Source organism: Pristiophorus japonicus, chromosome 18 (assembly GCF_044704955.1).
Source record: "Pristiophorus japonicus isolate sPriJap1 chromosome 18, sPriJap1.hap1, whole genome shotgun sequence".
In the NCBI taxonomy this organism is placed as follows: domain Eukaryota; kingdom Metazoa; phylum Chordata; class Chondrichthyes; family Pristiophoridae; genus Pristiophorus; species Pristiophorus japonicus.
The window spans coordinates 35,038,992-35,055,349 of NC_091994.1; the positions used below are offsets into that span (position 1 = coordinate 35,038,992).

General features: G+C 47.0%; 1 protein-coding gene across 1 annotated transcript in view; it reads left to right on the forward strand.

The window, feature by feature from the left end:
• fbn2b (fibrillin 2b) overlaps positions 1-16,358 on the forward strand; it is a 563,973-nt gene that overhangs the window by 333,724 nt on the left and 213,891 nt on the right. The window contains exons 19-27 of the mRNA XM_070859858.1: positions 826-951; positions 1,870-1,995; positions 2,980-3,099; positions 6,204-6,341; positions 7,502-7,552; positions 9,044-9,169; positions 12,036-12,263; positions 14,383-14,508; positions 15,616-15,744. Of these exons, the coding sequence (XP_070715959.1) occupies positions 826-951; positions 1,870-1,995; positions 2,980-3,099; positions 6,204-6,341; positions 7,502-7,552; positions 9,044-9,169; positions 12,036-12,263; positions 14,383-14,508; positions 15,616-15,744 (1,170 nt within the window). The remainder of the gene's footprint in view (positions 1-825; positions 952-1,869; positions 1,996-2,979; positions 3,100-6,203; positions 6,342-7,501; positions 7,553-9,043; positions 9,170-12,035; positions 12,264-14,382; positions 14,509-15,615; positions 15,745-16,358) is intronic.

Sequence of the window (16,358 nt, forward strand, 5' to 3'; positions counted from 1 at the left end):
TCAGCCTCACTGACCGAGCCGACTGACTCACAGCCTCACTGACCGAGCTGACTGATTCACAATCTCACAGACCGAGCCGACTGACTCACAGTCTCACTGACGGAGCTGACTGACTCACAGTCTCAGTGACCGAGCCGACTGACTCACAGGCTCACTGACCGAGCCGACTGACTCACAGCCTCACTGACCGAGCTGACTGATTCACAGTCTCACTGACCGAGCCGACTGACTCACAGTCTCACTGACCGAGCTGACAGACTCACAGTCTTAGTGACCGAGCCGACTGACTCACAGTCTCAGTGACCGAGCCGACTGACTCACAGTCTGACTGACCGAGCCGACTGACTCACAGTCTCACTGACTGAGCCAACCGACTCACAGTCTCACTTTGCGAGCCGACTGACTCACAGTCTCACTTTGCGAGCCGAGTGACTCACAGTCTCACTTTGCGAGCCGACTGACTCACAGTCTCACTGACCGAGCCGACTGACTCACAGTCTCACTGACTGAGCCTACTGACTCACAGTCTCACTGACCGAGACGACTGATTCACATTCTCACTGACTGAGCCGACTGATTCACATTCTCACTGACCGAGCCGACTGTTTCACAACCTCACTGAAAAATAGACCGAATGTGAGCTCAAAACTACAGGGTTGGGCTGTTATCCTGTGTGATAAGGGATGCATGTGTCTTACTGAGTCACTGCAAACCTGGTAAGCAAATGCTGAAGGACAGTTAATGGTTTTCCCGATAATGTCTTCTGAAAATCAGTCGGGAAGGCAAATCGAGGATTGGTTTGAATGCATTTTGTTTTGCCCTCAGATATCAACGAGTGTGCTCTCGATCCCGATATCTGCGCCAACGGGATTTGTGAGAATCTGCGTGGCAGTTACCGCTGCATCTGTAATATTGGCTACGAGTCAGACGTCAGTGGCAAGAATTGCGTCGGTGAGTGTGGGACCTCATTACTACGGGTTGGAAGACAGAATCTGATTTAAAATACTCTCCTGTGGAACAGCAAGAAGCATCCTGATCCACTGTGAATCATTTCATCATATATATAATAATATTCCGCTCTCTGAAAGCATGTCGTGTGTCCTTTATTTTATGAATCAAGGAGGGTATAGAAAGGTATATTTCACTGTGTTATAGCCTGTGTCTCGGTTGGGGAAGAGTATATCTTCAGTCCACTTGTCCAGGAGGGGAAAATCACATAGTGGCATGTGTTACATTCCAGTAGATGTTATACAGAGTAACGATTCTGTCTTGCAATTCCTGGGTATCACTGTTGTTTCCCCCTCTATTAGGCAGAAAAGGGTACACTCCGGAGCATAGGGGCCATGAGGTCCGCTTATGAGAGTGGCTGGTAACTCTGAATCCGAGAAAATATCTTGCGTAAAAAATTTTAAAATGTGACGAGCACATTTCAGTTATTTCTCCCTCCATGATAGCGTGTAAATTTCCTCCTCTACCCATCAAAGTTATTGACATCAGCAGAGTACCCGCTTTCTATCAGCAGCCTCATAAACTTTCTCAGCTCTGGACCCAACTGGTCCTCTCTCACAATATACCAGAGTCACATGTTCTTGTTTATGCAATTACACAGGCCAGAGTGTTGGGGAAGAAAGTGTGAACAGGGTGAGCGAGGGTGGAGATGAGAGATGGTGAGTAGATAGGTGAGGGAATGGTGAATAAGCGGGAGGTGTGTGAGGGGGTACTGGAAGGTCCTGAACCTTGGTATTTCTCCGAGATTTGTCAGCCTCAGGCACACTAACGACAGTTAGACATTTGCTCGAGTAATGTGTGCCACATGGTTTCCGATGTTTTCCAGAAAGAGCTGTTACAAAAAAATACTTCTTTCCCCAGATATCGACGAGTGCTCTGTCAACATGCTGCTATGTGACAACGGACTGTGCCGTAACACACCGGGCAGCTACACATGTACCTGCCCCACGGGCTACATCTTCAAACCCGATACTGAAACCTGTGAAGGTGAGAATTCAGATGTGACATTGCAGGAGCAGAATGAGCTGCTGGGCAATATTAATTCACCAGAAAGCTGGCAATTCTGATTCCACAGTGGAGATCGTGGATTCATCACTGTGTTCCACTGAGAAGAGCATCCCAGTGAGGGGAGATTGGAAAACGGAGATTTTTATACGTCCCAAAGGTCCTCACTGGAGCAGTCATACCCCACAAACTAACCACTTGCCCACATATCCCAGGGACATGGCAGCTACTGGCGCCAACCTCTCAAAGGCTAGCTAGCCTCCCCCATGCCCATTCCCGGGAGAGCTACAGGCTCATAAAGCCATAGGTTCTTTCTGGGTGGATGTGCTGGACTGAACCGAGTCACATGGAGTGGGGGAGGAGCTGTATTATTAGAGGTCTAAGGAGGCCCATTGATGGCAGAGTGCAGTATGTACACACTATCCCGTCAAAATAATCCTGGCTCTGTATCTCCAGATGTCAGTGAGTGTGAATTCTCTGAGCTCTATAGTTCCAGATATCAGAGTGTGAATTCTCCGAGCTCTGTATCTCCAGGTGTCAGTGAGTGTGAATTCTCTGAGCTCTGTAATTCCAGATGTCAGTGAGTGTGAATTCTTTGAGCTCTATAGTTCCAGATATCAGAGTGTGAATTCTCCGAGCTCTGTATCTCCAGGTGTCAGTGAGTGTGAATTCTCTGAGCTCTGTAATTCCAGATGTCAGTGAGTGTGAATTCTTTGAGCTCTATAGTTCCAGATATCAGAGTGTGAATTCTCCGAGCTCTGTATCTCCAGGTGTCAGTGAGTGTGAATTCTCTGAGCTCTGTATCTCCAGGTGTCAGTGAGTGTGAATTCTCCGATCTCTGCAATTCCAGATGTCAGCGTATGAATGCTTTGAGCTCTGTAATTCCAGATGTCAGAGTGTGAATTCTCCGAGCTCTGTATCTCCAGGTGTCAGTGAGTGTGACTAATCCTGCCTCTGTGTTTCCAGATGTGAACGAGTGTGAATCCAGCCCGTGTGTGAATGGTTACTGCAGAAACTTGGCTGGCTCGTTCATCTGCGAATGTTCACTGGGCAGCAAACTGGATCCAACGGGAACCATCTGTATTGGTAAGTGATGTGTTACCATTGCAGCATGCACTACAACCTGAGGGATCTCTCTGATATCACCCACTGTTACCCACTATTACCCAGCGCCAGTGTTCCATCAGGGAAACGGCAGCCGAGGGATCAGTGAGTAACCGCAGGTCCCTTCTCTGTCAGCGATTAAACAAACTATTTGCTTGAGCCAAGAAAAGCTGTGTTATGGACTGAACCATGTTTTATTCATTAAATATTTTGGGAGCCGCCTCTGTAATTGTATCCCTCCATCTGGCTGGCCTGATGCCTTCGAGTGGCCCACTCCCAGGCTGCTCCCAGGACCCCTGGTAGCTGGCTGCTATAAAGAAGCAGGGTGGCCCTGCCCTTCAATTTCCAAACCCATACCCACATGGCTCAGACTGGGAGTTTGGCAGAGCCTGACTGGAATCTGTGTCCATCCCGGCCTGTGGCACCGGGCACTGGCGTGGAGCCCACCCGTCGGGCCAGTTTTCTCTCCTGACATTTGGCGGGGTGAGGGTTCCATGGGATCCAGCTCACTTCCTGTACCTCACCCAGTGGGTGAGCTCAGGCGGTGGAGGGCGGTGCAGTCCGATCCTGTCTTCATGTGACACACATTGGCCACACACACATTCCAACACTGCCTGCCGATCAGGGGCTGATTTTTTTTTAACCCCCCTTCCTGACCCGGGAAATGCTGGGGCCAGTTGTAGCTGCAGTGAACCCAGCACAGACTGGAGATATAGGGGTCGAAAGTGCCCGAAGTGAGGAATTGCTCAGGGCACTTCGATTTCACTGGAAATTTACCGCCCGGCTGGAGTAGAAGGGAAAGGCCAGAAAATTCGGTATTTTAACTCACACCACCTTGGGGCACTGTTGGAGGTGGGAGCGGGGCGGGATCAGGGCAGGAGTGGGGCGGGAGCGGGTCGAGATTGGGGTGGGAGAGCGGCGGTGATGACATCAGCTTGACACGGACATCACTCCCCTTCTCCCTCAGCAGTCAACAATCAGTGGGCATAGATTTAAAGTAATTGGTAGGAGGTTTAGAGGGGATTTGAGGGGAAATTTCTTTACCAAGAGGGTGGTGCGGGTCTGGAACTCACTGACCCTCACCACATTTAAAAAGAACTTGAAAGAGACTGGATCGACTGGGCCTGTATTTACTGGAGTTTAGAAGGATGAGAGGGGATCTCATAGAAACATATAAAATTCTGACAGGACTGGACAGGTTAGATGCGGGAAGAATGTTCCCGATGTTGGGGAAGTCCAGAACCAGGGGACACAGTGTAAGGATAAGGGGTAAGCCATTTAGGACTGAGATGAGAAGAAACTTCTTCACTCAGAGTTGTTAACCTGTGGAATTCTCTACCGCAGAGAGTTGTTGATGCCAGTTCATTGGATATATTCAAGAGGGAGTTAGATATGGCCCTTATGGCCAAAGGGATCAAGGGGTATGGAGAGAAAGCAGGAAAGGGGTACTGAGGTGAATGATCAGCCATGATCTTAATGGTGGTGCAGGCTCGAAGGGCCGAATGGCCTACTCCTGCACCTATTGTCAATGTTTCTATGTTTCTATGAATATGCACTTGAAGTGCCGTAACCTGCAGGGCTACGGACCAAAAGCTGGAAAGTGGGATTAGGCTGGATAACTCTTTGTCAGCCGGCACGGACACAATGCGCCAAAATGGCCTCCTTCCGTGCTATAAATGTCTAAGGGGCCGAAATTAGTCAAGGCCCCCGCCCGCCCAAGTGCTGCCCAAAGGACAGCCTCCTGCAGCTGCCGGTGTTTCCGGCTGGCGCTGCTGCAGGGGGAATTTTGGGCCTGGGCCTGGGATCGGGAGGCACAAATGAGTTGCATTTCTAGCCCTTTGTATTTTGTCTGCGTTCTAACTTCTAATACTTCGGTCCCATCCAATGACTGCGAGTTTGATGAGGTTTTGGATTGTTATTTCCTATTACTATATTCCTGTATGTAAACTTTGAGACAGAGTGTGATGGGCAGAGAGCGCAGCTTCCAACCAGCAGCTAGAAGGCAGACTATTGCTCCAGGTGCTCAGAATGGCAACAGGGGGGCTGCTGAGTGCTGGCACTGATCATGGAATTTAAAAAACTGAAGTAATATTGTTAAATCTGATTCATTAAAAACTTTTACTGACTACAATACGATTTTTAAAATCTATTTGGACCCAGGTGCCAGCTCTTCCATGAGTGACTAAGGCACTGAGTCTGTGGGGCATTACTGAGTCACTCAGGCTGCAGGGCGTTACCGAGGCTGCAGGCCATCATGGGATCTGGCCAGAAATGTATGTTTTATTAATGGAATAGAGTTGCTCGTGGCGCATCGGGAGTTAGTTTGGTGCCAGTGGGTGATGCTGTTTCTCAAACTGCTGCACTCTCTGTGGTATCTTTTCCTTTTCATGCTTTATCAGAGGCAGGCACTGGCTGGGAGCCTGATCGGAGTCTGTAGGTTCTCTAGTGTGTGCGGGGTGAGGCGACAGCTCAGGGCGGGGCGGCGGGGAGTGGGGGGAGTGTGTGATGGGTGGTCTGACGGATCTCGTTCTCTGCTTCTCTTCCAACAGACAGTATGAAGGGGACGGCTTGTGGGAGGGGCGGAGGTGGGAGGGTTGGGGGGGGGGGAGAGTGTGATGGGTGGTCTGACGGATCCCGTTCTCTGCTTCTCTTCCAACAGATAGTATGAAGGGGACGGCTTGCGGGGGGAGGGGGAGGTGGGAGGGTGGGGGGAAGAGTATGATGGGTGGTCTGACGGATCTCGTTCTCTGCTTCTCTTCCAACAGACAGTATGAAGGGGACGGCTTGTGGGAGGGGCGGAGGTGGGAGGGGGGGGAGAGTGTGATGGGTGGTCTGACGGATCCCGTTCTCTGCTTCTCTTCCAACAGATAGTATGAAGGGGACGGCTTGCGGGGGGAGGGGGAGGTGGGAGGGTGGGGGGAAGAGTATGATGGGTGGTCTGATGGATCTCGTTCTCTGCTTCTCTTCCAACAGACAGTATGAAGGGGACGGCTTGTGGGAGGGGCGGGGGTGGGAGGGTTGTGGGGGGTGGGGGAGAGTGTGATGGGTGGTCTGACGGATCTCGTTCTCTGCTTCTCTTCCAACAGACAGTATGAAGGGGACGTGCTGGCTGAACATCCAGGACGGGCGCTGCGAAGTGAATATCAATGGAGCTACGCTGAAGTCGGAGTGCTGTGCGACCCTGGGAGCGGCCTGGGGCAGCCCCTGTGAACACTGCGAGCTGGGTACTCACTTTGTCTGAGGGCGGGGGCGGGGAGCAATGCTTTCTCAAAGCTGTGACTGTTACACGGCATTTACCTTAAACATCACACACACTGAGCAAAACCAGACAGAGGTATCTGTTTTATCATTCGGCTGTTGAGTGCTTCTTTCTTCCCCATTGGTTTTATTGGAAGCCATTAAGGAAAAGGCTTGTGCTGAGTGTTATGTGAAGCACTCACTCAGTATTTGTCGTGTAAGCAGGGTTTAGGCACTTGACCCAGTTTGTGATTGACCTGCAGGAAGTGTCTAGAGACCTGACGATGGGCGTGTTTTCTGTTCATTGGAGAGAAGGGATGAAGGAGAGACACTGGCCCTGCATGTTTAAAGTGTTAGTTTGTGGATGCATGTTTGATGTGCATTGGCTGGTATCTACCTCCAGCAGATGGGCAAGGGGAGGTAGTAGGATTGGGGATGGGCTCAAGGCAGCGGCCAAGTACTGTCAAAATAATGAAGAATGAGGCAAAGCTGATGTCATGAGAAGCAATGCCCCTGGTTCCAAGGACTTTGGTCCAAGTGGCCTACACAAAATTAGAACCGTTAGTTTTAATGGGCGTAAAATCGTGGGAGGCTTGTCCAACAAATTTCCAGCGTGCATTTCCGGCAGATGAAGCTCATGCCAGGGGTGCAAATTTGGTAAAATTATTCCTCGTGTGTTGTAATCAACTAAATCTGCATATTCATCCCAGACATAATTACTTTACAATGGCTGGAAATTCAGCATAACTATCATAATTTACTCATGTTATGGTCTCCTATTTTTGCACAAATAATACTCCATCCAAATTTCACAAAAATGTGCTTTTTCTGGCTTGTTCCTGACCAGAGGGTTTGATTTGCCCCAGTGCACACTGGGTGAGCGTTTCCATGGACACATCATCCAGTCAGCATTCCATTCAAAATAAAAGGATTTTACCAGCTGAAACGAAACCCCAGAATTAGTACGGATCATTCTGCCAATCGATCTAACAGCATCTGAAATGAAGCCTTGAATAGAGTCTTGTTGAGATCAGGCCTGTGTGTTTCGACCTGTGCCGTTACACTGGCCTGTCACAGGCACAGGAGGGGTGATGATCCACCACCGAGAGATGGATATGTGAACCGCTGTTTATGTTTCTTTTTGCAGATCCAACCTGTCCAAGAGGCTACGCCAGGGTGAAGGGTGTTACTTGCGAAGGTTAGTTCCGACCTGTTCAATCATTGCAACTGTGACCAGGGTTAAATCACCCAGAACTGACCCAAACAATGACATTAAACACAGGGATAGATACTGACTTTGTGCGATAGTTTAAACGGGTGATAGCAAAGCGGTTGCCTGTTTTACATCGTTCTCCATTCTTGTTCTTGAGGTCACACCTTTAATATTGTGTACAGTTTTGGTCTCCTAATCTGAGGAAGGACATTCTTGCTATTGAGGGAGTGCAGAGAAGGTTCACCAGACTTATTCCCGGGATGGCAGGACTGACATATGAGGAAAGACTGGATCGACTAGGCTTATATTCACTAGAATTTAGAAGAATGAGAGGGGATCTCATGGAAACATATAAAATTCTGATGGGATTGGACAGGTTAAATGCAGGAAGAATGTTCCTGATGTTGGGGAAGTCCAGAACCAGGGGTCACAGTCTAAGGACAAGGGGTAAGCCATTTAGGACCGAGATGAGGAGAAACTTCTTCACTCAGAGAATTGTGAACCTGTGGAATTCTCTACCACAGAAAGTTGTTGAGGCCAGTTCATTAGATATAATTAAAAGGGAGTTAGATGTGGCCCATACGCCTAAAGGGATCAAGGGGTATGGAGAGAAAGCAGGAATGGGGTACTGAAGTTACATGATCAGCCATGATCATATTGAATGGTGGTGCAGACTCGAAGGACCGAATGGCCTACTCCTGCACCTATTTTCTATGTTTCTATGTTTCCATTGGCTTCATGATCTACCCCTCAGTGTGTTCAAAAACAGCACTCTCACAGACATTAGCTGATACTAGCTGACACGGGAGGGGGCTGTACCGCCTTTAATATAAAGCTAATGTGACCATTAACGTCGTTCAGTTTGGGAAGTGTCTGAGGTGTGATCTTGTCGAGATCTGTAAGATTGCTAAGAATACAGAGAAAGTTAACCCAGAATATGACTTTAAATTAAACTGTGGGAGTAGAACTTGGGGGACATAGGTTTAAACTAGTAAACGGCATATTTAGGGCAGGTATCAATAAATTCTTCACACAAAGGGGTAATTTAGTGTAAAATAGGTGACGTTGGATCAGCCACCCATTATACATCTCCCCAAAGATGGTTACCAAAAAAACATGTTCATGACTTTTAACATTTTCACTATGACTAATTCACGACTGTCCCAAACTTTTACTAAAACAAGCTACAGCCCTAATTTGTGTCTTGTATGATTCCACATTGATTCTTTGCCGACTAATTACCCTTCTGTCGAGAGTATATGGCTATGGAATACATCCATTGTTGCTGATTCAAATGTAGACACCTGAGATAGTTATCCAGATCTATATTCGATCAAACTTATGATCTGATATTCAAATTCTCTCAGTCCTCTCATCTCTACATGTCGGCACTCAAAATTCCTCTCAGCACATCTATGACATTGTTTTATGAATAATGAAGAAATGGATCATTTGTGACGTTTCTTTTCTCACCAGACGTGAACGAGTGTAACGTGTTCCCCGGTGTGTGCACAAACGGACGCTGTGTGAACACGCAGGGCTCGTTCAAGTGTGATTGCCCTGAGGGACTGACTCTGGATGGGACTGGAAGAACCTGTGTGGGTGAGTACTGATCACTGAGGGAGTGGGGAGGGGAAGAACATGCTTAATGGAACCAACCCACTACGGAAAAGCAAAAAGATATTGAAATAATAACTAATATTTTGAGTTATTTTTTGATCAAATGTTGCATCTGCTGGATAATTCACGTGGAAACGGGCCAATTTTTCATCAATAATTGAGCAGCTTTAGCAGAGCATGATGGTCCCAGCCCTGGTGTCAGCTGTGGCTCAGTGGGCCGCACAGTCCCACTCCAGAGAGTTGAGTACAACATACAGCCGACACTACAACGGGGTACTGAGGGAGTGCTGTCGTGTTGGATGTCCCATCTTTCAGATAAGATGTTAAAGCGAGGCCCTGTCTATCCTCTCAGGTAGACGTAAACGATCCCATGGCACAATTTCGAAGGAGAGCAGGTACCAAGCATATTCCCATAAGGAGAAAAGATGGGGCATTCAAAGCTACAGCTCTCTGGATGGAAATAGAGGTTAAAATAAAACTGAAAAAGAAGATTTATGACATGACAGGTACAGAATACAATCGAAAACCAGGCAGAATACAGAGAGTACAGCGGGAAATTGAAAAAGGATACAAGGGCAAAGAGAGACTATGGGGAAATATTAGTGGGTAAAATAAAAAGGAACCCAAAAATCTTTTATAAACTTATAAAAAGTAAAAGGATAGTTTAATGAATAGTGAAGAAGAAGGGGCCGATTAGGGACAAAAACAGGAAATCTTGTAGGGGCAGAGGGCACGACTAAGGTACTGAACGAGTACTTTGCATCTGTCTTCACAAAAGAAAAGGATGAAGTTAATGTCATAGTAGGGGAGGAGGAGTAGAAATATTGGTTAGGATAAAAATAGATAGAAAGGAGGTGCTAAATAGGTCGCTATAACTCAAAGTTTACAAGTCACCCCATCCAGATTGGAGGCATCCTAGGATGCTGAGGGAAGCTAGGGTGGAGATAGCAAAAGCTTTGACCATAATCTTTCAATACTCCTTGGATATGGGAATGGTGCCAGAGAACTGTAGGATCGCAAATGTTCAAAAAAGGGGAGAGGGATAAACCTGGTAACTGCAAGCCAATCAGTCTGACGTCAGTGGTGGGAAAGCTACTAGAGAACTAAATTAATTTTCACTTGGAGAAGCATGGGTTAATAAAGGACAGCCAGCACAGATTTGTTTAAGGCAAATCATGTCTGACTAACCGGATTGAGTTATTTGATGAAGTAACAGAGAGGGTTGATGAAGATAGTACAGTAGATGTTATATATATGGACTTTCACAAGGCATTTGATAAAGCGCCACATAACAGGCTTATTCAGAATGTAGAAATATAAGGTATTAAAGGGATAGTGGTAACATGAGTACATAATTAGCTAAGGGATAGGAGGCGGAGAGTAGTGATGAAGGGATGTTATTCTGACTAGAGTGGAGTATGCAGTGGGGTCCCCAGGGGTTGGTATTAAGACGATTGCTTTTCTTGTTATATATAAATGACCTGAACTTGGGTATAGGGCGTACAGTTTTGAAATTTGCAGATAATACAAAACTTGGCAACATAGTAAATAGTAGCAGACTTCAGGAGGACAAAGACAGCTGGTGAAATGGGCAGGCACATGGCAGATGCAATTTAATACGGATAAGTGTAAAGTGATGCACTCTGGAGAAACTTTGGAGGCAGTATAATCTATTTGAGGGGGGTGCAAGAGCAGAAAGACCTGGCATGCATATCCCCAAATCTTTGAAGGTGGCAAGTTGATAAGGCAGTTAAGAAAGACACTTGGCCTTGTAAATAGGATCATTGAATGCAAAAACAAAGAAGTCATGCATAAACCTTTACAAATCTCTAGTTAGGCCTCGGCTGGAGTACCATGTATAACTCTGGGCACCAAGCTTCAGGAAGGATGTCAAGACCTTGGAAATTGCACTGAGGAGGTTTACTGAGATGATACCAGGGATGAGGGACTTCAGTATGTGGAGAGATTGGGAAAGTTGGGATTGTTGCCTCTAGAGCAGAGAAGCAAAAGGGGAGACCTTATAGAGGTATTTAAAATTCTGAGGGGATTTGGAAGTGGGTCGGTAACCAGAAGGCATAGATTTAAAATAATTGGCAAAAGAACTAGAAGGAAAATGAGGAGAAATATTTTCTCACAGAGCGTTGTTGAGATTTGTAATGCATTACCTGAAAGAGTGATGAAATTAGATTCCACAGGAACTTTCAAAGGGCAATTGGACACGTCCTTGAAGAGGACTCATTTGCAGGGTTATGGGGAAAAAGCTGGGGTGTGGGACTAATTGGACAGCTCTTTCAAAGAGTTGGCATAGGCTCGATGGGCTGAATGACCTCTATGTGCCATAAGATTCGATGATTCTGAGATAGTCAGCTGGTGGCAGCATTCATTTTGCTGCTGCAAACGTGGTGTTCAGTGTTTGCCAGTGTCTGCACTGAGTAAGCCTCACATTGCACTCCGAACCCAGCAAACCCGCTGAAGGTGGACAGTGGGTATTCTACATGGAACAACTCCAATCTTTTGATAATTGCTGATGGAGCCAATTAAAGGGACATTGATCCATCTTTCAATTGGAATCCTGGAAGAAACCTACCCAGGACAGGAAATTCCCTTTTCTGCTACCTGAAATCGGAGGAGGACGAGTGCTCGAAAACAATGGGCAGCCGGTTCCTCCTTCAGGTGCGGATGTGTCTGCTGTCTCTCTTCTGCCAGTTGTTTTTCCTAGACCGAGTTTAATGTGAAGCGTTCTTAATATAAGGGAATTGTTAGGTTGCTGTTAGTGGAGTTACCCCATGGTGCGTGATTCTTGTGTAGTTCCCTGGGGCTAACCACATGCTGTCCACATCTGCTCTAGATGTTCGCCTGGAGCACTGCTATCTGAAGTGGGAGGAGGACGAATGCACAGAACCAATGGCCGGCCGGTTCCGTATTGACGCTTGCTGCTGTTCGATTGGCCACGCCTGGGGTGGGGACTGTGAGGAATGCCCACAGCCTGGCACGCGGGAATACGAGGTCATTTGCCCCAGGGGTCCTGGCTTTGCCAACAGGGGTGATGTTTTGACAGGCAGACCATTCTACAAAGGTAACGTCTCAACGAATAACTATTTCAATGTATATATTATTAAAAAATCTTGCATATACACATATACATGTTCCTCAGGACTAACTTGTTGTTGTCTTGATTTTTGATTACGCTTTTATGTCAACATTTAACAGTGAAACTGCCTATTCGAACACTTAAAATGGAAATCCTGTATGTAAACCTGTAACTGTGTAGTTTGGGGCACTAGCCAGTAGGTGGTGCTGTAAAACAAGTTTCAGAAGTCTCGCTGACAAACCCCTATCCACCTTGTATATGAAAACATTTTACGCTGGATTTTTGGCTTTGCTGATTTCGGGGTGTTATGGTGGTGGGGCGGTAAGGTTTGCGCCCGGGAACAGTTTGCGCCTCAGTCAGCAAAATTGGGCAGCTGGGCCCTGATTGTGGGGCGGAGCGCTAAGGGAGATGTTGTACATTTCTCTCAGGGCGCTAGGCTGGCTGAGCAAGCGAAAATCCCGAGCTAAACAGCCGGCCTGGGAGAGTGCCCTGAGAGAGGCCTGGGGAGAAAAAAACTCGAAAAAAAGAACACCAAAATCATTCCCATTACATAACAGCCCACGCCACCACGCCACCACGCCATAAATCGCAAAAACAAAGAAAAGCAAAAACAATCACACTCACCCGAAGTAGACGTTACTTACCTCTCTGCAGCTGGTATAGGTTGGACCATCCGTTTTCCCAGGTGGTTCCAGCAGGGGGCGCTGTGGGGAGTACGGGTCGGGCGGGAGTCAAAAGGCGAGCCGGTGTCACAGCCGGGGCGTTGCCCACCGTATCAACTGTACCGGTAGGTAATGCTCCGCGCCCCGCCAAAATCGGCCCCAAAAACCCTGGCGGGCGTTGGAAGCTGGCCACCCGCCCAGAAGAGGCCAGTGCCGCCCCTCCAGAGTGAAAACAGAGGCGGACAACCAGCCCTACATTCAGCATCTAACTGTGGGAAACATCATGGGCAATTTACTGTTAATGTTCCAATAACTACAAAAAAAATCTAGAAATACTTGATTCCATAAATTGAATATTTGTCATTGTTTGTGAGCTGATTGTCACATGGACTGTTTATGGTGTTTGCAGTTGCATTGCCTTTCTCCATACCCTGCAGTTAATGTCTGTCTATTCTTCGACATGTCCCGGGCACACTCTGTTCCAGTGGTGTTCCTGCATCTGGTACCAATGATCCGCGTTAAAGCCGGCACATTTCACAGACGTTTGGTATTCAATGGACCTTTGTTATTAAGTGTGCCTGGGGTTTAAATCAAGCCCTTTCACTGGCACTTGGGATATCCTCACTCCATCTTCTCCTGCTTTCTCTCGCTCTCTAGCGACATTCGCACCAACAACCACCGCGGTGGGCTGTGAAGGGAGCACTGGAAAGAAAAGCAGGATGTAGACCAGGAGAAGATGAGCGGGTAAAAGGAAGGAGAGTAAAATCCCTGAATGCCACATTTACGTAGAACTGCAGGACGCTGATGCTGCTTTACGCTCACAGCAATGCCAGCAGGGGCCATGTTTTCACTGAGTGCATGTCACAGTGAAGTCATAGATAACCATTGGAGAGCACGGGATCAGCCTTCCACTCCCACAGTGATGCTCCAGCAACGGAAAGCGACTGTCAATAAACTGTGACGGTTGACATGACGGAGTTATCTATCTTTATGGGGCGGGGCTTCACAGCAGCTGCTTATAGACTGCAGCCAATCCATATCCTTCTCGGAGTGACACCAACTCTCCCAGGTGGTTTCTGACAAGTGATTGGCCTATCTTGCTGTTGCCTGTAGTTACCAGGATAGTGAACGCAGGTTAAACACGATCGGTCCCCATTCCCCAGTTATGGACCTCGTCAAACATGATCAGTCCCCATGCAGCAGTTATGGCCACAGGTTAAACATGGTCAGTTCTGACTCCCCTCCACTGGGTATGGACACAGGTTAAACACATTCAATCTCCCGAGGCCTGTGTACGGATGCAGGTCGGTCTGCCTTGCAGCTTGTATATACACAGCTTGCCACCTTTTGTTACGAGTGATCTGTATGGGGTATACGGCTTGAGATTGAAAATTTCACACCTGGGATTATCCCAATATTCTTACTGTCTTACTCTCTTTCAGATATCAATGAATGTAAGGTATTCTCCAGCCTGTGCACATATGGAACTTGCCGGAACACAATTGGCAGCTTTAAATGTCGCTGCGAGAGTGGCTTTGCCCTGAACATGGAGGAGAGGAATTGTACAGGTAGGACATCACTACAGGATACAGACTAATCATAGCTCATTACTTGTGACACAAATATAAGTAACATTCTCCGATCTCTTCCTCGCTCTCTGTCTCATTCTGTTTATCTGCCCTTTTTTATCGCATAATATTCATGTGAAGCGCCTTGGGACGTTTCACTACGCTAAAGGTGCTATATAAATACACATTGTTGTTGTATCTCACTGTCTCATTCTGTTTATTTTTCTCTTTGACTCTCTCTGGAACTCTGTCTCTCTCTCTCTCGAACTCTGTCTCTCTCTCTCTCTCTCTCTCTCTGTCTCTCTCTAACTCTCAAACTCTGTCTCTCTCTCTCTCTCTCTCTCGAACTCTGTCTCTCTCTCTCTCTCGAACTCTGTCTCTCTCTCTCTCTCTCTCTATCTCTGTCTCTCTCTCTTTCTCTGTCTCTGTCTCTCTCTCTTTCTCTGTCTCTGTCTCTCTCTCTAACTCTCTCAAACTCTGTCTCTCACTCTCTCTCTCGAACTCTGTGTGTCTCTCTCTCTCTCTCTCGAACTCTGTCTCTAACTCTCAAACTCTGTCTCTCTCTCTCTCTCAAACTCTGTCTCTCTCTCTCGAACTCTGTCTCTCCCTCTCTCGAACTCTGTCTCTCTCTTGCGAACTCTGTCTCTCTCTCTCTCTCTCTCTCTCTGTCTCTCTCTCTCTCTCTCTAACTCTCTCAAACTCTGTCTCTCACTCTCTCTCTCTCTCTCTCGAACTCTGTGTGTGTCTCTCTCTCTCTCTCGAACTCTGTCTCTAACTCTCAAACTCTGTCTCTCTCTCTCTCTCTCGAACTCTGTCTCTCCCTCTCTCGAACTCTGTCCCTCTCTTTCTATCTATCTCACTCTGTTTATGTGTCTTTTCTCTTTGTATCACTCTGTCTCATTCCTTTTCTGTTTATCTTTCTCTCGGACTCTCTCTCCAACTCTCTAAATCTCTGTCTCTTTTTCTCTCTATTTATCTCACTCTATCTGTCTCCTCTTTGTATCTCATTCCTTTTCTGTTTCTCTCTGTCTCTCTCTTTTGTCTCCTCTCTCTATTTCCTGCTCTCCCTCACACTCATTCAATGACTGTCCTGTCTTTGATTTATAGATATCAATGAGTGCCGTATTTCACCAGACCTCTGTGGGCACGGTACCTGTGTGAACACACCGGGCAGTTTTGAATGTGAATGCTTTGACGGGTATGAAAGTGGTTTTATGATGATGAAGAACTGCATGGGTAAGTGACAATTACTGCTAATTATGTACTTAATGTCCAAGACCAATGTTTCAATAGTTAAACTGTACTGTAAGTGGAAGTGAATCACAGCCACAGCTCAAAACTGAGGGCTGCAGTGGAGGCTGAATGGATTGAGCAAAACACCGCACTTTACGTATAAGAGAACTGAAGAATATGGAGGAACAGGAAAACCCATCAGGCTCAACAAGTCCAGCCCCACCATTCCACCCCCTCACCATATCCATCAACCTCATCTTCTCACGATGTCCCACAATCCCTTTTCCGGAAACACATCAAATTGCCCTTTGACCCCATTGATACTGTCCACTTCAGTAGCCATCCCTGATACTCATTCTGTTACTCCATTCCCCTTTGGGTGAAAAGTTCTCCCTAACTTCACTTCTTACTCTTAACCTCCTCATTTTTAATCAGTGTTCTCTGGGATTTGAGTCCCAGCACAATGGACAATTCGCCTGGATCAGTTTAGAAATCCCCTTCAGACTTATAAAACGTCAATTATTCTACCTTGAATACTCTTTTTCAAATTGCTGACACTCCAACCTACCTTTTGTGCCCCTTCTGTCCCTGCACAAGGACCGTGATATCCTTCCAGT